At 38.6% G+C, this 24,866-nt stretch overlaps 1 protein-coding gene across 1 annotated transcript; it reads right to left on the bottom strand.

The window, feature by feature from the left end:
• Nucleotides 1–14,108: 14,108 nt before the first annotated feature.
• Nucleotides 14,109–24,456, bottom strand: NUP50 (nucleoporin 50; the record flags this gene model as incomplete). The annotated part of the gene is made up of 7 exons (XM_081999013.1): nt 14,109–14,311; nt 16,497–16,615; nt 17,653–17,731; nt 18,771–19,430; nt 20,720–20,915; nt 23,114–23,197; nt 24,388–24,456. The coding sequence occupies 7 exons, from the start codon at nt 24,454–24,456 to the stop codon at nt 14,109–14,111; spliced, it is 1,410 nt and encodes a 469-aa protein (XP_081855139.1).
• Nucleotides 24,457–24,866: the final 410 nt, after the last annotated feature.

Here is a 24,866-nt window from a genome sequence, read left to right as displayed (position 1 = left end):
CAGAGAGCGGGCACTGCCTTGGAGCCTTGTTGCCAAGTGCCTAACCACAGCGGTTTTCTGTGCTAACACTACCATCTAGTGTCAGGAACATAAACCTCCGCAGGAAAAAGGGAAGTCCAAGAATACCAGCCGATCAAAAGTGCCTCTTTCTTCCTTCCTCTGCCGTCATACACCGTATGCACACTTGCAGTACATCGCTTGAGTGTTTCTGACTGGAAGAGGACTTTCAGCAAGATAAAACGAGAAGGGGCTGTGTTTAAAACGAGTCAACGCTTTATGGACAGTTTGTTACTGTGTTTACTTTATAACTAGGAAACCAACAATATGTACAAAATGCGTTAAACTTTATATTCTTTGAGAGAAACAACCTGAGAATTTCATAATGATGTACTAATGAACGTCGTTCCATGGACTCTTGCCCATACACTCTCCTTGTCGGTTTGGCTTAATGTGTGCGTGAGCGCGTGCGTGTGGGGATTGAAGGGATGAGAGAATAATTTCCTACTGAGGGAGGAAAAAGAAAAAAGATGCTACAAAGATACATGGCCATTTTGGTATGTGCAGCGGGTCAGGTCAGAGCTTAAAAGAGGCTGAAAACATTCCCATTTGTTCGTGTGTCAGTGTTAGGACAGGTGAACTCTGCTGACAGATTTCCGTATCTACCAAAGAACAGCAACATTTTCATCCTCATGGACTGGCTAAGAAAATGAGCCAGTGAAAAGAAGGCTAAAATGTGCTGCTATAGTAAAGCCGAGGTTCATATCCAGTACTAATGCTGCTTATCTCTCTCTTAGCTGAATCAATACAAGTCGGAGTCTAAAGTGGAAAAATAGGCTATAATTGGACTCCAAAACCTAAAAACCTTACCAATAACCAACATCCTCCTGCATGCACTGGGCTTGAGAGTATGTAGAGTCATCCTTGTGGTAGCGTTTGTAGCCAAGGAAGGCATGGGAGCTGATTAATGGTTGGGCAGCTTGCCCAGATTCTTCATCTCCTGGTGGTGTTTCGCTGCAGTGTTACATGCCGAAGCACAGAGAGTTTTCTTGAAAGACAAAAGATTGAAATGTAATTCTGCTCTGAAAAGTGACTAAAAATAGCATAGTGGGACGTCTGAAAACTGTGTGTCAGGAGCTCTCAGGAAAAAAAGCCTTATGCTTTCAGGTAAAATGCAGCTTCCGCTAAATAGCAAAACTGCTGTCCTTGACATTTGAAAGCTAGATGATGGAATACTAAGACTACTGCAGCCTGATTCACTGTTTTGATATGGGAGCCAGTCAATACTTCGGTTTATTTACAACTGCATGACTGGCTCAGGAAAGGGTGGGGTCACGTGTCGCTCAGAGGATCTAAGACCCCAGTACACGCACAAAGAGAGAGCAAAGATGCCATTTTTGTCACTTTTCAGACTCTGCGCACTTAAACTTACGCTGTTGCCGCAGTTACCAATATGGCATGTGCTCTGAGCCTGGACCTTTGTCCCCCTCATACCCAGCCTTTCCTAAATTTCTTTGCTATTCTCTCAATAGCACCTGGTGACTTAACTTCTCAAACAGGACTTTCTGTTTTTTTTTCTTCAGGCCAGGTTCCATGGGAATAGCTCCACTTCAGCATAAAGGTAGACTGACTTTACCATTCAACCCAACATAGTGAATCCAGCATGGTAAGGAGGTCCTTGGTTTTTTTTTTTGAGGCTAGGCCTGGAAGCAGTGACCTTAGTGCAGAGTGATGGGAATTTCTAACACTGGCAGCATGAGTGCATGACAGGGACAACTGGCCAGTTTTTAGTTTGCTTCAAATGTGTTGCAACAGAGTTAGGAAAAAGTTCACTTTGTCATTACCAGCACAGCCTCTTTTCACACTGCAGCCTTTGAACTTTGCTCCATGGGAGGGTGTGATGGGTGTGAGGGTGTTCACATGGTCTATCCTGAGGCGTGTAACTTGGGTGCCTAGGCTTTCTTCCTGAGCCAGGGGGAGAGGTGGAATCCTAAGTCAGCAGCTGAAGTGCCCTCTCAAGGACCTTGCTAAGCAGCCTAGGTGCTTACCTGAGATCCCTAGGTAGTGTGCCTAATGTCGGTTGGTACAAATATTCTCCCTGTGCCCATGCCAAGAATTAAAGCACACTTCAGCTAGAAGACCAGTCCTGCTCTGAAGCCTCTCAAGAGACTCCTTATTCTGCACTTTCATACTGCTGGGCTGGGCAAATCGGTGCTTGGTTTTCCTTTAAATATTCATTGGGGAGGGAAGGGGGAGAGGGTTGATATTTGTACTACTAGTGACAATTGATACCTTTCAGTCAAACAGTCAGGGGAATAACACATGAGAAAAGGAAATGTATCCAGATTGGAACCTGAGTGGTAGGTGCCTGAATACTTCTCAGTCGACAGTAATTTGTAATGCCTTCTTGGTATCATGTATTAGATTTAGGTAGTTGAATTTCATGTGATCTGAAAGACTGAGCATATCTTGCTGCATAAGATTTCAGAGCAAATAAAGAATGATTGTAAACTAGTACATTAATATAAAGGCAATGTTACAGAAAATACAGTTCAGATCCCACATCTATTATGCAGGAGGTATCGTCTGCTTTGTTGCATGTACGTGGGTGGATTTTGACGTCTAGTTTTTGAAAGGCTGCAATGTAAATGTCCTAAAAAAAAGTCAATTTATATCTTGTATCTTACTAGTGGATGTGCTATAAGTACGTTGAAGACTCACCTTTTTTTAGTAGAAAAGGGCTACAGGTATGCCCAGATGGACATCCATAGAAAACAGAGGTCAAAAAGTCTACTGAATGTCAATAGTGCTTTTCGGAAACAAGTAGATGAGCCAGATTCTGTTACTCCTTTTCTGAACAACTGACTTAGACTTCTTATGTATAGCCCCTGGTTCCCACTCTGTTACCAAGTGGGGGAAAACAAATTCTGCATATTGTTCTGCTTTTAAACAAGCCCTGAAAATTATAACTTACTGTCCTTCTATAGATAGACTGACAGGGAAGATTATCAAAGTTTTGCTTGGGTCAAGATGGCACAGCGGGGCCTTTCGCATGCTATTGCACTATACCAAAAAAGAAAAGGGAATGTTAATAAGAACCTCTCACCCTTTTAATTGGGGGTGGGGTGGGGGGTGGGGGTGTAATTCAGTAGCTCTTAAGCAGTAAACCATTTTGAGCTTCTGTTGGCTGTTTCAGTAATGGCTGAGGAATGAACTGGTGTGTTCTGCATGCCATAAAGGCTGTATGGCTGTTGATGTCTTAACTGTTGGAGCACAGTGGTTTTCATTAGTTATGTTGATGCTTGAGAATGTAGCACGGTTAACAAATTTGGGAAGCTTTGCAGAACAGCTTTACTTACAGAATCCCACCATACCTCATTACTCAGCTGACTTCTTCCATCCTTCTGCCCATTCACTCCCCCTGGAGATTGAGACTTACCACTTGAACTCTCCATAGATGATGTATACGGATAGATGTCAAATGCAAGGATGTAAATCTTTTCACTCTTAACGGTTTTTTCACGGCTATCAATTTAACAAGTAAAAAGCCTTTTTTTGTTTTTTAAAGAAAGCTCTTAATTATTTTGTATTATCAGATTATTGCTCTGCCTTAGAGACCATGTATGTGAAGTTGCATTCTCTTAATCCCAGCCAGCACAGGGTGGGTTCCAAGTCTCCTTATAAAAGAAAAAGCCATTGTGTGTGTTCATTTCCTTCTCTTTTTATTCTCCTGGTCTTCATTTTTCACAAGGCTTAAGCGTGTTGGGCTCTAGATCGCTGTTACTCAGTTTTCCATTTCTGGGCACAGTGTGCTTTCCAGAAAAGAGAATTGTTTGCACAGGTGAATTTTCTCAGTAAAACAGTTTTCCCAAAGTATATTCTTACACAAAGTTTCAATTTAGACAGTGAAGTCCTTGGCTCTGCAAACAGATTTCTGCTGGCAGACCCTCATGTACAGAATCCCATCTGGTCACTGAAGTTCTGTATGGATGTGGAGTCCACATTAATAGTCTACACTTTCAGACTTGACCTGCTTCTTGCCAATTATTAATTTTTCCCCTCCTAGATGGTAGCTTGTCCTGTATTTTGTATTCTCAAGCTTTCCCTTATTAAAAATAGATATAAGATAAAATTTTCAGAAGTGCCTAAGCCCTGTTGTTATCCAGCGGGGTTTAAGAACTAATTTTTATTTAGGAGATGAATAAAGTAGTCTTAAATTCTATCTGTGTTGTGTGTAGCAGTGTCAAGAAAAGACAAGTTTATAGTTCTTGGAAGAACTGTCTGTCTCCTACAGACTCACCTTTTGTGTTTGAAAGACTCTCATGGTCTCCAAAGGTCGTGGCTGAAAGCTCTGGAAAGTGGATTTCTTGTGATCACAGCAATCAGGTATCTGCGAATGCCTTATCTTGTTTTGTGAGGTATGACTGAAAGTGTGTGGCGCTGGTATGTAGAAATTCTGTGTCAAATAGGTGTGGTAGAATCCAGTTAAAGGCATTGTGAAATAAGTAGCTTTTACACCAAACTTTAAACAAAAGAGTACTTTACGCCAGAATGTAGCTGTTTGGATGCTTGGTCAAGGTAATACAAGGCTGCAAGTAGGTTACAATGTTGAACGCTCTCTATGTAAATATATAAATATTCTGAGCTTAATTTTATCAGACTAACACATGTTGCATGGTTTGGGTTTATTTTGCCTCATTGATCATCAGTGTTGATTAAAAGATGATGGGTTGAAAATCATGCTGGTACTGTACTGAGCCCTTTGAACAAAGAGCAAGGAGAACCTTTGTGCACCAAAAATGGAGTTGACTTTGCATATGGCAGCAGTGAAGAAAGTGTTGGACCCTGCAGCCAATAAACAGACCTCTTAAAAGACCATGAATTCTGTTAATACTGTTTTCTCTCTACTGTGCCTAGTGGTGTTTGAGTTTGAACGTATTCCTTAGTGGCAAGCATAATGGCGGAATAACGCTCTGTTGGCGCTCATGGTAAGCATTGCCAAGTAGACACTTGTGAGGCAAAGCAGCCTCTTTACTCTTCATTCTTATTCCACTTTGAGCAAAGCCCAACTTCTGACTGCTTGCTGAATCTTTCAGTGATCAGCCTCTGACAACTTGACATTGTATAAGGGCGAAGAAGCTAAAAGTCAATGTACTCCTGAATTTGTTTGAAAGGCCTTATGTTTTTTCCTTTAGATGCTAGCATTAAAACAAACAAACAAACAAAAACTTAATTATGTAGTCACTAACATGTAGGCTTGTGCAGTGTATAATACAGAGAGACTGATGGCTGTAATGATTTCTTCCTGATAAATTCAGGAAGAACTTCAGTATGGTTTTGTGCAATGTTGTAGAAATAGGATTGCCTTTTAGCTCTTAACTGCTTACACTGCCTTAAATTGTGCGTACTGACATTGAGTCCGTTTTGGTTTAAAGACCTGCAAGGCACTGCATCTTCCCTCTCCACCTGATTTTTGTGACTAACATTTCACAGTAGGTTTCTTCAGGGGATTTTTCTATCTAAATTAGTTAAAATGAAATGCTCATCAAACAGATGTTACCAACTATAGGTACGAGTTGACGTGCTGATTATTCTATTTCAAAGAATCCCAGATCAGGACTGTTTTCTGAACCCATGTGTGGTGTAACAGTATCTATGCTAAGCCGTGCATGATAGCTTGGAGATAACATGGTATGTTAGGCAAAACTAAAAAACAGAGCTTAGGAAGGAGAACAGCATGTTTTAGTTCTTTATATGGATATTTGAGCAGATTGGCGGCAGTGTTGTTCAGTGTGTGCACATGCAACTGGGCAGGAATCTTAACTGGTTGGGAAATACTAAAATATAGCTTAGAAACCGTGTGTTTTTCCTTGAATGCTTTAAGTTGAAAGCTCTCACAGTGGAGAAAGCATTATTTGAAACAGTACAAAAAGGCAAAGAACAGCAGAAGCTTACAAATCATGGTAATAAACCTCTCCTCTTTAGTTAGTCTTTCAAGAGTTAGTGACAGGAAAATGTGTGCTGGTTTTAGTTTTGTTTTTTAATCCAAATTCGGGGGCGGGGCAGAAGACTGCTACATACATCTTTGAAAAGGTTTCGCAGCTTTAATGAATTAATTACTTGAATACGCTAAAAGAAAAATATTGTTTTAACAGTGTGGTAGTATATCTTGTTCAACAAAGTCCCTGCTTTCAGGAGCCAAGTTAATTTCTGTCCTTTTGTCCTGCAGTGTGTTGCATCTTGCCTGTCCTTATCTGGAGAGATGCTCCTAAGAAATACTGCAATATTGCTTGGCACACAAGTTTATCATCACGGTCTGATTTTACAAAGTAAAATCATGCTTTGGAGATGGAAGAAAAAATATGCATCTTTGCTGGCAAATAGTTACTTCTGTAGTCTTGTCGGAAGTGTTGTTCATGAAACTTGTAATTAAAAGTTTGCAGAAAGCAAAGGAACAAAATGCAGGAAGACTGTGTCCTATTTTCCATTAACAGTGTAGATGAAAATCTGGGAGTAGTGGATGCTACTCAGTAAAGAAAACATATCAAAATACATCAAGGAAAATACGAGTTAATTCAAGTTCTGTCCCCAGCTTGCTTCCTCACAGGGATAAGGATGGCATCTTGTGATCTTGTCATGGGAAATAAGTAATTTGTGATTGGTTAAGCCAGAAAACTCTTTCCCAAGTCAAGCTAGTTGGCTTTTCCTGGTAGGGTTAATGTTGATTGAGATGATGGTATGAAAACCAAGGTAGATGATCCATTTTCTTATTCAGACAAAACAAGGATTTGCGTGCACACATTGGATTTACTTATGTGTGAGGAGCGTGGACTTCTTCCCTCTACTGTGCCTCCACTGCAGAAGACAAAATCAGCCAGCCACATAGTTGTCATCGTACCTGCGTGCAACGTCTACCCTACGGCACCTACACAAAAAGAACATTCTTTTGGCAGAACATCCTTGTCGGAGCATAGGATGAACGTGAGGGGTGGGAGAGGGCGAGGAGGCATCCTGTTAAGCAAAGCAGACTGGGGTGGCGGCTGACTGTGGAGGTGTGTTGCTGAAGATGCTGCTGCTGTTACGTGGGTGAACTTCAGGCAATAATATACATTTGTGAATAACAAGCATGCAAGTAGTTAACTCACATGGTCCTGAATTCACTTCAAAGAAATTGGTTAAAGGAAGATGGGAATAAACAGTTTTAAAACCCTATTGAAATGAATGGAGCTGGCTGATAATTTTCAAAATGACACCCTGCATAGATCAGTGGAGACCACCTACATTTAAAAAAAGCTTTGTCTCGAAGTCTTAGTTCCAGCTGCTTTAATGTTTTCCCTGTTACCTGTTTATGCCAATGTTCAGTTGATTCTGGTGATTCATAACTTAGTATTTCACAATATGCCATTGCTCAACCCATGCTCTTCCGTCTCCCGTCTCCCCTGGACATAAAAGGGTGTTTGTGTTTATGGTTCTGCTTTTCCTGCTGGAGAAATATTGCTGGGGAAATCCAGCAAAAGCAGTTCACTAGTCTACAAACTCTTCAAAGTCTCATACTTAACCTTTAATTCAGATGCAAACACTGTGTTCATCAAAGCCCTATGTCAATTAGAAATAGAGAATGCTTTAAGCCTGCACCAAATCTAGAGGCATTCCTTTGCTCCCAAAGGACAAGGCTGGCAGAATCTACTCTTCCATCCCTGCTTATTGCTGTGTCAGACTAGTTTTGCTTTGAAAATGAGTGTGATAGATACAGCATCAAGGAGCCAAAAGAGTTCTTGTTACTCAAGCTTCCTTCTCAGCAAGGATTCTGAATTATGTGCTTCCTGGTAAGTACCTCCATGGTTAACCTGCCCAGCCTGTAAGGAGATCATCAGCATGACTTCATTGTAAAGGTAAGGAAACACTTATTTCATAAACTGCCAAAGTAATTAAATTTGTTATGTGATCTACAGTTTTCAGTGTTAGGAATTTGCTTTTTATGATGGAGAAACCATCTGCAAGTTTTTCCTGGAATTGCAGTCAGTCAACAGAAGTTACCATTTGCAGGTATGAAGAATGCCCTGAGTTCAGGTAGCATTGACCATAATTTAGACAAAAAAATTGTACTGTATTATGTCATCTATGATATAAGGCAGTAAACCTAAGTCAGAGACTTTACTCAGTGGTACTGCCTAAGCAGGCAAATTGTATTCCTATCTTTGAAGCCTCTGCAGACTTCCAGAGATGATCCATTTCTGTGCTACCTCTCAGTAAAGATTACGATGTTCCTAATAGTAATATGCACTAACCTGATGATTATGAGTATTTATTTTTATTACAATACTTATTCAGGATGTTCAGATGCAAATAAGAATTTCTAAACATGTATGATGCCTTAAAAAAAGAGCAGTATACTACCCTAACAGAAACTTGGATAAGTATATGGGCTACTTCAAACAATGTAAATTCTTCTTCTACCTCTTTTCCTCATCTTGTGCAGCCTCATGTGCTGCTCCTCCTGTGTTTCATGCAGTTCAGTCTGTTACAGGTGCTCACAGAGTCACACACTTAACTTGGGCAGAGGTTTGTAATCCAGCTGTCATCTGCTGAATATCCAAAGTTGTTCATTGCTCTTCTCTGCCTACACTTTAGTTGTCTTGTCTGTCTTATGACCTTTCTGTGAAGCAAGGATTTTCCAAAACAAGCTGTTTACTGAACTTTTGAGTCTGATGCATCTGCTTCAAATGTCATGTCATGTGTAAGGGCACATTACTCAAAATTACTTGGCTGGCTGTTGCTCTTCATTTGGCTTTCAGTTCTGTCGGAGATTGATTACAGCGGGTGACCTGTCTGTCAATGCATTGTTTGATCATGGTTGAAGTTTACTTGTCACCTTCACTATTTTTCTAGCCAATGACGTGGACATAGCCTTTAGCTTACACTCGATGTGCTTTTCAGGTGAATCAGTTCTGGCTTCTGTGTGACCTGGTTGCTATAATTCGTCTGCTGTGAGGGGCATTTTCCTGCTGGATTAGGAAGGAGACAGATTTTGATGAATGCAGACTGTTCTTGGGAGGTGTTGCATTTTCTCAGTCTGGGTGTTCAAGCCTTGCTGTCTTCTGCATTGTGACTTTTACCCCTGCCTGTTGTGCAAGTGATAAAATCTTTGGGGGATTAGCAAAGCATTAAGCATTAGATGTTCTAGATTGCCCCAGCCTGAAATTAATAATAAGCTTGTGTCTGCTCTTGAGAACTGTTACTTTGCTTGCTTTTTGTTACAGCTGACAAAAGATAGTGAGACTGGCTGTCTTTTTAAGAGATGTCCAAAATGTGGAATAATGCCAGCATCCTCAGTGCATGAAGTTTCCTCTGTGTGTTTGGGTTGTTTTTTTTTAATACTGGGCAATTTAGGTAGAAATGTCTCTCTTTATAGAAACTGCATCCCTAAAACTGCAACATAGGCTCTTGGTTTTCCCAACCATGGTAATTGTGGGGGTGATGTTGAGATAGTTTTTGCTAACCACTAATTGTATCCTCATACAAGAAGTATGCCACATCTGTGGGCATAAAGCTCCAGAGCTATGAAGAGAATTAAGGTAGGGCTACACAGCACCATAGTGGCTAACAGCAGAAAGTACAGTCGGATGATGGGCACTCTCATGGTCTCAGCAGTTCATGGTGCATTGAAAAGATGAGCTATGCTGTTCATGACAAATATTTCTTGATATTACTCTTTTTCTCTGTTTACCAAACTGTCATAAACCAAGGAAACCTGGTCAGAGACCAATGTGGCCTGATTTTAGGATAGTGCTTTTAAGGCTACATCCAAAGTAAATTCTACATGTCATCAGGCAAGTGTAGATTAAATGTGCTCTCAAATCTTTCAAGTGGAGGGATTTTTAGAGGTCAGTCTCTACAGTCACTCTCTTAGCATTTGACAACTAGTTTCTCTAGTAAAAGGCAGCTCTAGCCCTTCCCTCTGAACTGATTCAGCTTGCTGACCTTGCAAGAAGAAAGCATTTTTGCTGAACTGGCTCTTAGCAACAGGTTTCAAAGCCAGCTTGAGGAAGGGGCAGAGTCAGACATTGCTGCTTTTAGCAGCAGTGAGGCTGTGTGCAGGATTTCCTAGGCAGGAGTCCACCTGCAAGCAACTGATTATAGAATTCATGTTATTAATACAGTATTATACACTCAGAGTGAATGTGATACACACAAGACGCTTACTCCCATTCATTTATTCACATTTTCCATGGATTTTAGTACACTTCCTCAGTGTATCAGAACTAATGAAAACATTGTTACATTACAAGTTATGCAAAACTTAAGTATCCACTGAAAAATTCAGAGCAGTTTGAAACTCTATCAACAATTAACAAATCACATTCAGCATTTTCATTGGATTTATACTAGCTCATGCCACTTTAAATTGTTTAATGTCTGCACACAGGCACCAGCTACAAAATTTTAGCGAATGCAAATAAGTTAAGGCATCGGAAAGAAAGTCTTTAAGGACATTTTAAATGTTACAGTGCTGCAAAGGGAGCTGAAGTAAAGTACTTAATAGTAAAGCGTACCTCCCAATTGGTTTACGTTCTACAACATGTTCATTTGAACTGTAAATTTAATTTAAACTTTTACATCCATCAACCAAAAGAGATTGCAGAAACACACTGTTGTGCTCCCAAATAAGTAATTCTAAGTACATTAAAAAAACCCCAAACAACAAAACCCTGCATATAGCATTTTCATATTTTAAAATAAAATTCAAACCAACTGTAATAATCTCCCTTTCAGATGATTCTGAGAATTAAAAGCAGCAGATCTTGATTTTTCTGTTTTGGGGAGTGGGAAGGTGAGAGTGAAGGGAAAGATTTCTAAGCAGCTGAAACTTCAAAATCACAGAAGGAAGAATGCATGATCCATGAGATACTCCCAACACCTATGTATGGCTGAAACAGTGAAGGCATTAACTCAAATTAGGGAGGAAATCTGCATCTTTAACATCAGGTATCTGATATCCAGCTGATAAATACATTAAGTACCTACCAAGACAGAGGAATGCCTCATTGAGTTGGAATTCTGATCAGAATTCCTCCCTTCTATAGCATGTGCCACTTTGTTACGAAGGCAGTAGCATATTGATTTCTATGCTCTCCTCTAACTTTTGCTTTTAACTCAATTTAGGCTTTTATTTCTATGTAGGAATCTCTGTCCTTTTACCATACTTAGGTATTTTGATATTTCTTAACTAGAAACTGAAACATCATCAAAACTTTGTTTTTACAACAGTACTGGAGAAGGGTTGTGCTTTATACTTGAACACCAAGTGAAAAGTGTAGGACTTTCCTGCACCATAGTCCAGATAGTGACCCTGCAATTATGAATGACCTTGATTAAAATCTCTCATTAGCAGCAAAATTCTTTCCTGTTCTTTTAGTGGCAACTTTCCCCCTGTCAAGTCTTTAAAATCATGTTTATGCATGTATTTGACATTCTAATTAATGAGATTCCAATAATATACCTTCCCCTAACTTTACTGATAAATACATACACTGCTAAAGAATTAAGGTGTCTCATCTCAGTCTTTCCCACAGCTAACAGAAGATATTACTTGCCACCATGGATATTGCAAGGTTTAATTATTCTAAGACAATTTATTATTGTTATTCTACTTATTTTTCCTTATGCTCTGTGCTCACCCTCAGACTGTCCGCCTTTGAAAACATGACAGAGACGCACTAGCCATTATTCAGTTTGCCAGCTTTAGAACTGGGCCAAACAGGTGCGTGCAAAACCCCAGGAGTGCCTCATTTCGGAGGCAAATCATCAGGATACACAGGGAGTTCAGTTTGTCTCTCCCTTGTTTAAGTTAATTGGTCCACATTTCAGTGGATGAAGAAAGAGATTACATACCCACGAGCTTTCAGAAATAAACAAATGCAAACCCAAGACCACCAGTACAATTGGTTACAGGGTTGCTCTTCAAGTGGGACGCGCTTAACAAATCTGCTTACCCCATCCAGTGCTCTCGTCCATAAGCCCTTCTGCATGGAGACATGTTTAAGACACTACAGGCAAAAGACAAATGCAAGATTAACTAAGCCCTTGGACCTTAAACCTGAGCCTGTAAGAAACTTTCAGGCAATGTACTGCTCTTCATTTGTACACAATTAACATGCAAGCCTTCAGCTTTTGGCCTCCAATTTAGGTATCAGCAAGACTTTTTTTTTTTAAAAAAGCACATTACTTTCCTCAAAATAATGTCACTCACTTACTTTTAATCGTTAAGTACTGAGCCAGATGCAAAAAAAAACCAAACCACCAAAGGCACCATTTGTATTTCAAATACTGTTTGAAATTGTATCTGAGCTCCGTTTACACTCAAGTGTTAAAAATGCAATTCCTGTGACCTTGGTGTAGCTGAAATATGAGCAAAGGCCTTTGTTTTCAAACTTTGGTCAAGAGGGCTACAGATCCGATAAAGTTTTCCCTCCTTTTAGTTGAGGGCAGGGGGGGAAAAGGCCATAACCTGAATTGTGTAGTGAATGAGGACTAAAGGCAGCCATCTGTCCCCTCCTGGAGAGCAGCAGGGTGCAGGTAAGACATGCTCCATCTAATCAGATGGTGCTACTCCGTTCCCCCCCCTCACAGGATGCCACTATTGCGGATTTCCAGGCGCCCTGTGAAAACTGCATCATGCTGCTTTTTTAAAAAATGGGATTTTTCCTCTATGCCACATTAGCCAGAGACAGGGTGGTATGTTTCTTCCATCTCCCCAGAGCTGATCAGTGTGACAGATCACAGGAGAGCAGTTCAAGTTTAATATTAAGCATCTAGCTTTTGGATAGTTTCCAGAGCTAGAAGTGAAGCAGAAAAACAATTATTAGGGAAGGAGTTTCCAGCAACCAAGATTTGAAAAGAATTAAATAACCAAACAAGGTCTGATAAAGTTGAGAAGGAAACTGAGAACAGAATGATGTTCTCATCCACAAATTATTGCCACGTGGTTAATTTTAACACAGCTAAGAAATCAGGTATAGATTAATCCAGTGCTCCCTACTTTTGTGACAGAAAGCTTGTCCTAAAGCTGCCAAACTACTGCTTTACTCAACTGTAATGCAGTAAAGCACTGTAGTTTTAGCACATGGGAAAAATAATTACTGACAGACACACACACATTTATGCGTGTATTCTTGGAAACAGCCAGGGGCAATATAAAGATCTATAAAAATCCTGCGATTTGTTTGTGAAAAAAGTACTAGTAGCAAGACAAGTACAACATTTACAACTCTGCCTCTGCTGGCTTTCAGTTTTAGCCCAAGGGACTAGGGAAGAATACCTGGGAGCGACCATCACGGAAGTGCAACCCTGTGCCTCTGACTTGTCGGAAGTCAGCGAATGCCAGCTGTGGTTCTGGTCCAAGAGAAACAGTCTTCCAGTTGTCTGCTTGTACTATTGCACATCATTAGCTTGTTGCTACAGTAAGAACAGAACTGACAGTTGTTCTCTAAGAAACACTACTGTCAACAAGACTACGCAAGCAAATTTTCTTTTAAATATCTGGAGATGCAGTCTCCAAGTCCCAAAAGCACACCAGTCTGTAAGAGTTAAAACACAGTACAATATATATCATCATTGTTGTTGGGGCATATTGTTGTCACCGACAGTTTGAAAAATTAGTCTCACCAGAATGACAGACCAATTAAAAATCTGGAGTCTAGAAACAGTTTCAACAGTTAAACTTCAACATCCTCCCTTCTCAAAACCGAAGGTTGTTGCATTGCACTGCAGTCTGTGAGGAAGCTCTGGTACCATATTTTTGTACTCTGATTTCAGTCTGTTCAGTCAAATTGACTGGTGTTAAAAACATATGCTTGGCTTTAAATCAATGTGCTTTATCCATAAGAGGTCCTACATTTAGATACTGAAAAATGAAGGAGTACAGTCCAACGCTTGTGTTCTATTAAAGCTTTTATTAGCTAGCTTAGCTTTTCCTCACAGATTTTTTCCAGAATTCCTCTAACAGTTCTTAGTATCAGAGTAAAGAGTTACGTGTTCAAGTGAAGTGATGGAAGGAAAAAAGAGCAGCAGCAGTTTGGCAAGAATTCCTCAAATCACTGACTGCAACTTATTTAAGCCTCCTTTTTTTCCAGTAAGATTTTGTGCAACTCATCTGCATCCTCACTTGTTTTCACCCTTATCAACATTGTGACAGGAACAGCTGGATTCTTCTCATCAATCGGTGGATTAGGAACACAAACTATAAGAACATTGTTTTTTCCGGTTCTTGTACATGGCATCTTGGGTGGAATTAGAACATTCAACAGTATATTTCCTGCATGTGAGGAGGAAAAAAAGTTACAATTAGCAGTTTTTCAGCTTTTACTGCAATACAGATGTTAGTATACTTATTAAATAGGGATTTAAGTTCGTGTTTGGAAGGAAGGCAATTCACAAGTGTCATATATACTTGTCTTATTCCTCCCTAAGCATCTGCTCATGGCCACTGTTCTCACAGATTTCTTTCCTCATTAGGAATGAGGAAATCTCTGAAAATACCACATCCTCCTTTTTTAAAAGGAAGAGTCTGAAGGATAATTTTCAAATTATAGCAGGGATGCACAGGAAAAAGGGAAGGAGACAAGGGAGAAGCAGCAAACGAGGACTCGAGTCACAGCACTTACGCAAGCTACTCATTCTGACCATCAAGCAACAGTGCAGAAGCAGAGTTAGCTTTAACAAGCATACAGACACATTAATCTAAAATTGGACAAACTATAGTAGAGTAAGTATGTACTTTGTATCCTCAAACCATACAAAACATCCGATGTAGTCTACCACCGGGTTACTAATAACAGCTCTATGTCAACTTGTTAAATTATGTAGTGAGTACTTATGTAGCTTCAGTATTAGTGGTCTATTAAAACAGTTGCAAACAAACTCAAATCTCCTTCCACAGAAGATGCACACAGTTTGTAAACCTGGTAAATAGTTCAGAACACGGTAGTAGTATTTAGGGAAAAGTCAGTCTTCACCTTCCTTTCCAGTTCAGTTTTTCAACACAGTGAGATTTTAGGAAAGGATTATAGCACTGTGTGAAGATAGCAAAAAGGAAAGCGTGCATCACTATGACTGCAGCAGCTTCTAGAAACCAATGCTTGGAAACACCAAGCTGCAATGTCTTAGTGTGTGAGCTGAAGGAAAAGGAAAAATTTCCTAATACATCACCTCAGATGAAGGTAGAGGGAATGTAAATCAACATCATGAAAATTAGCACCAGCTGAGTGAAAATCAAGACTTGTGTTAAAGAGTAGGTAACTTGGAGAAATCAAGTTTTCATCTGCTCTATTCAACACATTCAAATCCCCAATGAAATGCTGAAAGCACTGGCAAGTCTGCCATACATCTGCCTTCAGTTTTATCGCTAAGAACTGCCCTTTACCTTGTCTCCACTACAAGAAGTTGATGATTTAGAAGTGACTAACACAGGAGTCCCAATCTCACCAGGTATTTGAAAACTGCCCCTAATGGGCCTCCAGAGGCTTCATATACACTTGCTAGAGTGCATTATAAACTGAAAGGTGAGATTTGGCAATGCCTACAGCAGCATGGCTTTAGTCCTCAAGTCTTCTATAAGCATATCATTTATTCTCTTTTATGAAAGTTGGCAAGTGCATGTGAATCCCACATGCAAGTTTCTTGAAATTAGGTACTGAAGTGTAGCAAAGTTTCTCAACAATGAATATCAAAATACTGATTTGCACAGTTTGAGTGTGTAAACATTCTTCAGCCAGAACATTAGACCTTAAAAACTTTAGTACATCAAGTCCCCCTAACATCTAAAATCAAAGAAACAGTTGGGGTTTCTCTCTTTCATTAGCTGTGTGTGTTAACATTCATCTCAAAAGATATTCAGAGAACTATCACAGTGCAGGTTACCCTCATCCTGTGATCCAACTGAAGTTAGCCTAAAACACAGTTCAACAGTTGGGACTTCAGCATGCCATTTTAAAAGCAAGGCATATAGCAAGATCCTGCATGCCTGATCTACATAATGCTCCCCTTTACCCCCAAGTACAATGGATGTCTGCCCACATGGTCAAATATTTACCTATTCAGGATGAATTGCAGACAAATGACAGCTGGCCTGCAGCTTAACACAAAATTTGTTCCTCTTCATTCATCACACCTGATACATGTATACTTTATTGTGGATCTTAAGCCACACCTCAAAGCCACTCAACAAGTCAGGGATGGAGAAAACCTATTTGGGGGGGGGGGGGGGGGTTAAGGAGAGTATACCTAAACATACACCATGACATTTTACTTCCTTGCACTGCTTCTTGTGCACTATTTTGTAATACTCCTTAGAAGCATCCAATTGCTTGTTCAACACTTGAAATTATTCCAAAAAAGTAGAAGGTTTTCACTGATTGTGTCTATTATGCTGTGTAACAAAGAAATCCTAATGCTTAGCAGGAATTTCACATCAAGACCTGCTGCTAAAAGAATTTACTTACCTAAATTGGTATCCGCTCGGACTAGGAGTTGAGTTTTTTCATTTCCTGCTGGTTTTAAGTGTAATGTTCCTACACCTTTTTCTTTAAATTCATTATCCTTTTTGTAGAACAGTTTGCACCTGTGCAAAAAACCAACAAACTTGTTTGTACAAGTTGCATAGAGATTAAGTACAAAGATATCTCCCAAATACACACATATATGTATACATCTGACTAACAGTAAGCCAATAGTTTAACAATAATCAGGAGTTAACATGCTGTGAGTAGCATAAATCTTTATTCCTCTTGACCTTGTTTCATATGCTAACAGATAGTACTTCCAGTTCAGAAAGAGGAAGTTAATTATTTCTTTCAGTATTGAAATGACAAACAGTACTTTCAGGGAAGAGTAAATCGCACAGCAACCTGTACTCAGGAATTATAAAGAGTAAAAACTGTAAGCTACTGTTTTTAAACACTAATTATAAAACCCTAAGAACTTGCTTTAAAAACATTTTTTAAGTGAGGCATTAATAAACGTAATGTCATTCTTCATAAATTAGCACATACCTTCTTTCAGATAACACAAATGACTTTTTGTAGAAGGACAAATTCTGTGCTAAGTGTTTAAGCAGACATACAATTACTTGGACTATTGAACGTGCTTTGAAAAACTGCTTCTAGTAAAGGTAGTCTCATTTTGTACTCTTTAAGTTCAACTTGTTCATCCCTTCATATAACAATCAGCCTAAAATAAGACTCTTCAGTTGGGAAATGCTATGCAAATAGCTGAGCACATGTCTGATTTTTTCAGAAGCACAGTATGTTATTTCTGTGGTACAAGCCCTACGATTTGAACTTACAAAACCTGATGAAGGCAGAAACATCTTCATTTGTAAAATACTGAGCACAAGTAGAACACAAACTAGCTGTATCAGTGCTGTGTCCAAGGTACAGAGAATTTTAGAAAGATCTTACACATTCTTCTTTGTAATAACTTTTTTACAGTAGAACTTCATATTCTGTATGGCTTCCTAACAAGCTTTATTAACTAGGAAGTCACGAACATATACATCATTAACTATGCACTGCAGTGGTGAAAAATAGCAAAATGCAGGTCTGAATTTTATTCTTGACGTTATAATGCTGTTCACTATTCCAAGTTAAAGTCACTTACTTCTTTGAATAGAAAGCATCATCCTCTTTTATTTCATTAACAATGACTTTTGGTGGCTCTTCTTCCTCCTCTTCTCCTCCTTTAAATAAAAAGTTTTAATATGTTCTATCTGTTAATACTTTATTTCTGGCATTGTGTTAGAATTAGCTTATGCATGCTTTATATGACATATGCATGTGTAGCCTGTCAATGATTGACAAAATACATTTAAAACAATGTGGGCTCTGAAGTTGCTTCAGCTAGAGAGTCTTATTTTCTTTGCATTCAGCCACACCCCTCAAGCAACTTTATGTTCATCTTCAATTTAAATGGCATGAAAATACCCAGCTCCCCCCAAAAAAATCAAACCTAAAAAACATATAAAGCTTAACAAGTCAAAACCTTCTGTTGGGGGGAAAACAGTTGTAACATTTCAAAGAATAGTCTCCAGAAATAGGTCCAAGTAAAGCAAAATAAATACTTCCAACAGCCAAGTTTAATTTGGGGGAAGGGCAATAAGTTGCAGAAATGACAGCCAAGAGACAAGGGCAAGATTATGCCTTTCCAGTCCCTCAACTGCTAGGATTTCCATCAGCTTACTGTACCCAGCTTAGCTAAATAGCAGACTAAAACTGTCAGGTAGCATGCAACTTTATTTGCCTTACAGTCTTTTAAGAAAGATGTATGAAATTGTTCCCTATCTTACACATTTTATTGAGGGATCTCTTGATAAACATACTGGGAAAAGCAGCAGGACTGAAGTGTCCTGCAGGCTCAAAGACGAGCACAGCAGTCAATTTAAATTCCATTGTTTCAAGCCTTATATTCAGCTAAAGAATTATAATCTATTACAGAAAGTATAAATCTCACGGAAATACACAGGTTTTAGTAATGATATACTTTTAGTGTTACTTAAGCAGTATGCAAGACCAAGGTATTTCCAGATTAATATTTTCAATAAATTCAATTTTTAAATTCAAACATTTCAATTCAATAAATTCCACGTATAATTTTGCACCTTTTAAATTCAAGAACAATGATGATGTAGTTCAACTTAGTATTATTTCATCTTTGCAGTATTCTTAAGTCACATACATTCACAGCTTACCATTAAAATAATCATTTTAAATGGAATTTACCTTTATCATCACTATTGCCACTTTCTGTCTGAGCTTCTGCTACACTGGTGGATACTGCAGCGGCAGACTTAGCCTGGTTTGCATCTTTTCCAAACAAACCTGAATTCCCAGGAGAAAATGAGAAACTACTAAGTGTTCCTGAACCAAGGGAACCCAGAACAGAACTGTCGACACTCTTGCCAAAATTAAATGAGACAGTTGATGTAGCTCCTAACGGTGGGTCTTTTTTCTCAGATGCAGCTTCAGGTTTTTTGTCCAAGGTATCCTCAGTTTTGTTGTTAAACAAAAAAGCTGATCCTTGCTGTAGCTTTGAATTCCCAAATGTAGAAACAGCCTGAGAGCCAGGTGTCTTGTTGCTTTCGTTTTCAGAGCCACTGTCACTACTGCTTCCGTGCTGCTGTTCAATATTTGCTAAATACTTCTCATAGTCTCTAAAGATGGGTGTCAGGTCACATAGTGGGTTTGTGTTCACATGCTTAACTATCCAGTCACGCACAGAACAGTTTAAAGCTGCTAACTGTTTGTGGTAAACACTAGAGCTACAAACTTTACTCTGAGCATAGCCAGATGAGGACGGTTGACTGCCACCATTAGCTTTTGGGCTTGCAGCCTTTTTCTCAGTAAATGCAGTAGTAGTAGGCCCATTTGACATTGTGGATCCTATTGGAAGAAAAACATGGTTTAGAACTCTTTTTCCCAGAAAGCACAGTTCTCATAAAAACCTAAACTAAGTATTCTCGATATTGCATTATCAAATCACTCATTCTTGCTCAGTTATGCACCTCGTCCTGTATCACAGCACCACGTACCAGATACTGTGGTACAAGTAAACAGACAATGCTGTGAAACAGACCTAAGCTCGACAAGTTTAGAAAAGTTAGTTCAGGGATAGACAAAGTAGATGGAGCACTCAGCTGTATTTAAAAAAACCAAATAAATTGTACACAACAACATTAAAAAAATAAAGTTTTGTATTTCACCAAATCCCCCCAAATCTTAATTCAAGCTTTACCAAACTGTAACAGTTACTAAAACAAAATATTCAGTTATCTCTTGCTACTTATGCTTTAAAAATCTCTGAACACACTAGCTTATGATTTTGCATGTTTTTGAGTGGCATCTGTATAAAAACCATAATAAGAAGATTAAGAAAGCCCTCATTAAAGTTTCTCCTAATTTAGTTAAGCTCGCTGAAATCTTAAATTACTCTAAACTTCAAACTCCACCACTTCTATTCTGTGGCATGCTGACTCTAAAACACTGTGACATGGTTAACATTTCTGCATCTCCAACACAAAAGAGGTAGAACTAATATTCCTCAGGGACTACCAAAGCATGAGACTAGAGTTAGATTTGCCAAAGTATTTCAAGTGTCTTAAAATGTAGGTATAAATGTAACAGATAAGATTCTAGTAAGACTGCTTACAATGTAAGACATACAGGGAAAAAAGGTTAAGACTTTAGCTATGCAGCATGTATTTACCAGGAACTGCAAAAAATACAGAAACATGTCCTTGGCGGGGCAGGGGTAATCACACAAAAGCTGCAGTTGTACTAAGTTGACATTTTCCATTAGATTTTTTTTTTAATTATTATTAAATTCAGATAACTGGGACAATTATTTAAATAGAACATGTTATCAGCGGGTTTATACTATTCTGAGAGTGTCTTATGCCAATGTCTTACATTTCCATTTGTGCCTATAAAGATTTTACCTCCAGTATTAGATCAAATATGAATTTAGTTTCTACCTCTTAAAACTGCATGCATTTGATAACTTGTCCCTTCAGCAGCCTAAAATCTTGTTAAGAAATCTTACGAAGAGGAATAAAGTTTCAAAATCTTAAACCAGAACTACACGGTTGTTTGAATGTGGTTTTTCACTATTCAATTAGCGCTACAGATTTCATGACTGAATTTGTCGATATGTATGCTTATTTAAAACTTACCAAATGCTGACTGTGTTTCAGAGGTGGTCTTTAAACTGCTGAAAGAAGGAGTGCTAGAGACACTACTGCTTCCATTAGACAGTCCTTCTAAAGGCTTTATTCCTGCACCATTACCAAATCCGCTGAAGCCACCTCCTCCTTTTCCAGAAGGCAATACAAAGCCTTTAAACCCTTTAAAAGCTCCTCCACTTTCAGACTGGGGAGACGGGAAGAAAAAAAAAAAAAAACACAAACCAAGAGAGACAACCAGTTACACACATCTCCTCCACAAAAACCCTATCCCCACTCAATATTCCATTTATTTCACCCTGGTTCAGTGTGTCATTTCATGCATTACTCTAAGTCAGCTATGTAAACAAAGTTAATAGCTTCCTTATGACACATATTGCTACTATTTTTAAACTACTCAGATGTTTGGTATGAAAATAAACTAGATCTAGGAAGTAGATACACACAAGTTGTTCTGAGCAGCGGATGTGTTTGACCACCTATTTAGACATTCATAGCATCTTGTTTTCTTTAAATAATTACACAGCAATATACAATTGCAGGCTTATTTTCAGCAACTTTTAGCATTTACAACCACAATTAAGAGTCCAACACTTCAAGCTACTCATCGAAACAGCATAATTCGTAGTCACCTCTGTAACATTTAAATGATTTACCCAAAATATTCCAATGTGACTAACAGGAGAAGCAAAGATAGACTGACTTCATAACATAGTATGTATGCTTTCTGCAGCCTCTTCATTGCCTAGTTCTGAATGCTATCTTTACAACTATTATTTTATGGTATAATTTCTTACACATTTTTAAAAGATATAGTGTGATTAACATGCAAATAGGCACTGACACTTTTAGGTACTATATATAATGTCTTTTGAGGTAATGAGCACTTATTACTGGAAGTGGACTTTCAATGTCCACCATGAAAAGCCATCAGAGGAAAAGGAAAATGGCTTCTAAGTTTCATCTGCTTTTGACACTGAAGTAGTAACAAAAATTAGCAATTTTAGGCTCTATTCCAGTATCTGGCCTTGCGGGTATGGGCTCTTTTTGTTTCCCTTTGTGCTTTACCTTTTCCAGTGCAGTCCTGTTTCTCATTTCTAGGTAGCTATTTTTATTCTGTCTCTGATCGGTCCTACCTACCTCTCTCTCTCTCTGGACATTCAAGTTAAACTGCAGTCTTTTTTTCTTTACAGCATTCTGTTTGCTCCATTTAGGAACATCAATAAATTTAAAGTTTATCTTTTTGTAAGTACTGCACAGGTTTCTTATGCAGCCTCAGCTGTCCTGCCATCTATTCTGCTTTTTAGACTTTGCCCAGCCTATCCTAGCTCTTCTTCCAGCTTTGATCTCTTAGCTGACTCCCAGCCTCCTGACTATTTCTTCTAAAATGATCTGGTCCCCTTTCTTAGCCAGTTCTGTTTTTCCTATTACATTTGCCCCTGAATTCCTCCTATCCAAGTTGTGGTTTATTTCTTGCATTACCTCTTCCCAGTACAATCCTTTAATTAACTGCAGCCTCTACCACGTTTGTGGATAAAAATACTATAGGCAAAAGCGGGATAGGACAGCTTCCTCACTTATATTGCTTGGACAGCAGAAAGAAAAATCAAAAGCACAGCAGAAAACTATCTAGCCCTTAATTGTGCCTAGTCCCATTCACTCCAAAAGCAATTTGAGTTCCAGGTTAAGTTTCTGTCCTATTTCTAGGTGCATGCCCTGTTGAAAGAATGTTTCATAGAAAGATAGATACGACAAAGCATCTATCAGGGATTTCTGAAAGGACTACAGTTTGGTTGGACTGGGTTAATACTTTCACAGGGACAAAACCTGTAACAGGCCAACTTCCTTTCTATTTTCAATTTGTTATTGCAAAGAGTAGGTGGCACTAAAGCTCTTCACAGGGGAAAAAACAGAAGTAGCAGCATTCTTAACAAAAGACATGTTTTTCATTCTCAGAACAGCTTAGTATTTCCGCTTTTACTTATTTAGTCTCTGAAACATCCCCCAGCCCCTCTGCTATGGGTTAACTAGTAACTTTTGATTTCCAGGCTTCCATCTCTGCAAATGAAACTGGAGCATTTTGAATGCTATTTTACCCATCTGTAGGTAGCACTCTGTCTGAAACACTCCTGCATTTATACTTTAAAAATACACATCACTTCACCCACTCAATACTAGTATCACACGTTTCGTTCTAGCCTTACTCTTGCTATGGAACAGCAAGCAAAAATTATTTTGCATGTATGAGCTGATTAGTTGCATATACCTTCTGAACAATAGCTTTCTACAGTATTATTAACAAGCCCATGTAAGTAAAAACATGAGCATGGATGTAATTTTGCGACTGAGTCAAACTGCAACACTAATGCTTGGTGATTACATTACCTCCGATCCAACATTTCGGCGCTTTGCTTTTTTAATAGCTCTGTTCTTCAGGACTTCTTCGCTAGCTACTGAGAAGGTTCCCACCTTTAAGAGGAAGTTACAGAATCATTAATGAAATTCTCTGAATGTATAAAGTCGTCATAGTCTGAAAAGATGGATGAGATCAGTTTTTTAACATAACTGTAACACTGCTCCCTAAAAGCTCCCCCTAATGAGGGAAGAAGTTAAAAAAAAACCCAAACAAAACCCAGAAAATATAGTACTGTGATTAGCTTGCCAACTACTTGGACATTAGTTGATACTTTCAAAACTCCATCTTTCTCATCCTGCATTACATTTCCCATCGTGCAATCTCAATTTTATTACAACAATAATTCAAGGTTTTTTTGTTTACGTGATTTTTTTTTTTTTAAACAAAAAAGTCATAAGCTATCTTTGCTGAAAGTAATCTGTCAGTATTTCACCGTTACAAACAATCTTCAGTTTGGAGAAGATATATTGACATGTATGCTCTAAGTCAATCTCCTGCAGTCTGCTGTAGTTCAACCATTGGCAAAGGCAGCTAATGACTAATTACTATCCTGTAATAAATGAGGAAATTAACTTTTCTTATATTCAAATTTCTGGAAGCGAACTGTCAGTTTTCTTTCTCACATTTCATAGGCCTAAGCATTTAACACTTTTAGTAGCACAGAAGCCAGCACAGTTTGTTGAGAGATAATACATGAGCCATAAGTATGTATGAGACACTAAATGTGAAAATCTGTTTTTAAAATCAGATTAAATATATCATTTGACTACTTAATTCCTCTCTCTGCATAGGGACATTCAGCTAAGCACTCCAAATTAACATATTCCTGAAATTAACTATTACTGACCTTAAAAAAAAAAAAAAACAAAAAACCCCCACATGAAAAAAATTTACCTCAAGAAATCAAAACCGCTTTTCTTGTAAACTCAATAAATACCCATCACACATCTGAAGAGTTCAAAAGCTTTATACATTTTAAGAAGCCTGGGGTTCTCTTTAGAAACGTAAAGTTCCGTTCCTTTCCCCTGAGCTGCTGATGTCATTTTAACTGTTAAAAGCTGCTTTGACATATGATTTGCATATACTGGAAGCTTTATAAAAGAAAAAAAAATCATTTATATAAAATTATGTTTAATTACTACACTTTTACTACATTTTTACTGTAGCAGATTTCACCCACAAGATAAATAGCATGTGTAAATAACTACTATGGGCAGGGATGAGGGTCCGATGTATATCTTACCTCCTCAGCTTCATCCTCCTGATCCCAGTTTCTGTCAGTCAGTTCCTTCTCTGCAATTCTCTTCGCCATTTTTCTACACCTGCGTGGAAAAAAAATGCATAGCATCAATTGCACAGAAATTAAGTTCTAAGCAACAGTGGTCTTCAATTTGTATTACTTAGAACAATGAATGGAAATATTAATATAGAAGTCAAAATTGGAGTCACAGTTGAAAACCAAGTGTTTCCAACGACTGTTGTGGCAACAACAATCAACAGCACTTGAGATTAAAGTTGTGGCGATAAGCCATATTTGATCTTAAATCTAAGCAACTACAGAAACACACAGTTCGAGTATGGGTTACGTTTTTTTTAGCAGCAATGCTGGTTAGAGAAATTCCTTTCAGACCCATACCCATATACCTGGTCACCACTTACTCTGAAGGGCTGCAAAAACCCAAAAATATGGAAAAAAGATCTGGTTAAAACATTCCATATTCC

The sequence above is a fragment of the Phaethon aethereus genome (genome assembly GCF_964289735.1).
Source record: "Phaethon aethereus genome assembly, chromosome: 1".
Taxonomy (NCBI): Eukaryota; Metazoa; Chordata; class Aves; order Phaethontiformes; family Phaethontidae; genus Phaethon; species Phaethon aethereus.
This window is presented reverse-complemented; position numbering and strand designations above follow the sequence as displayed.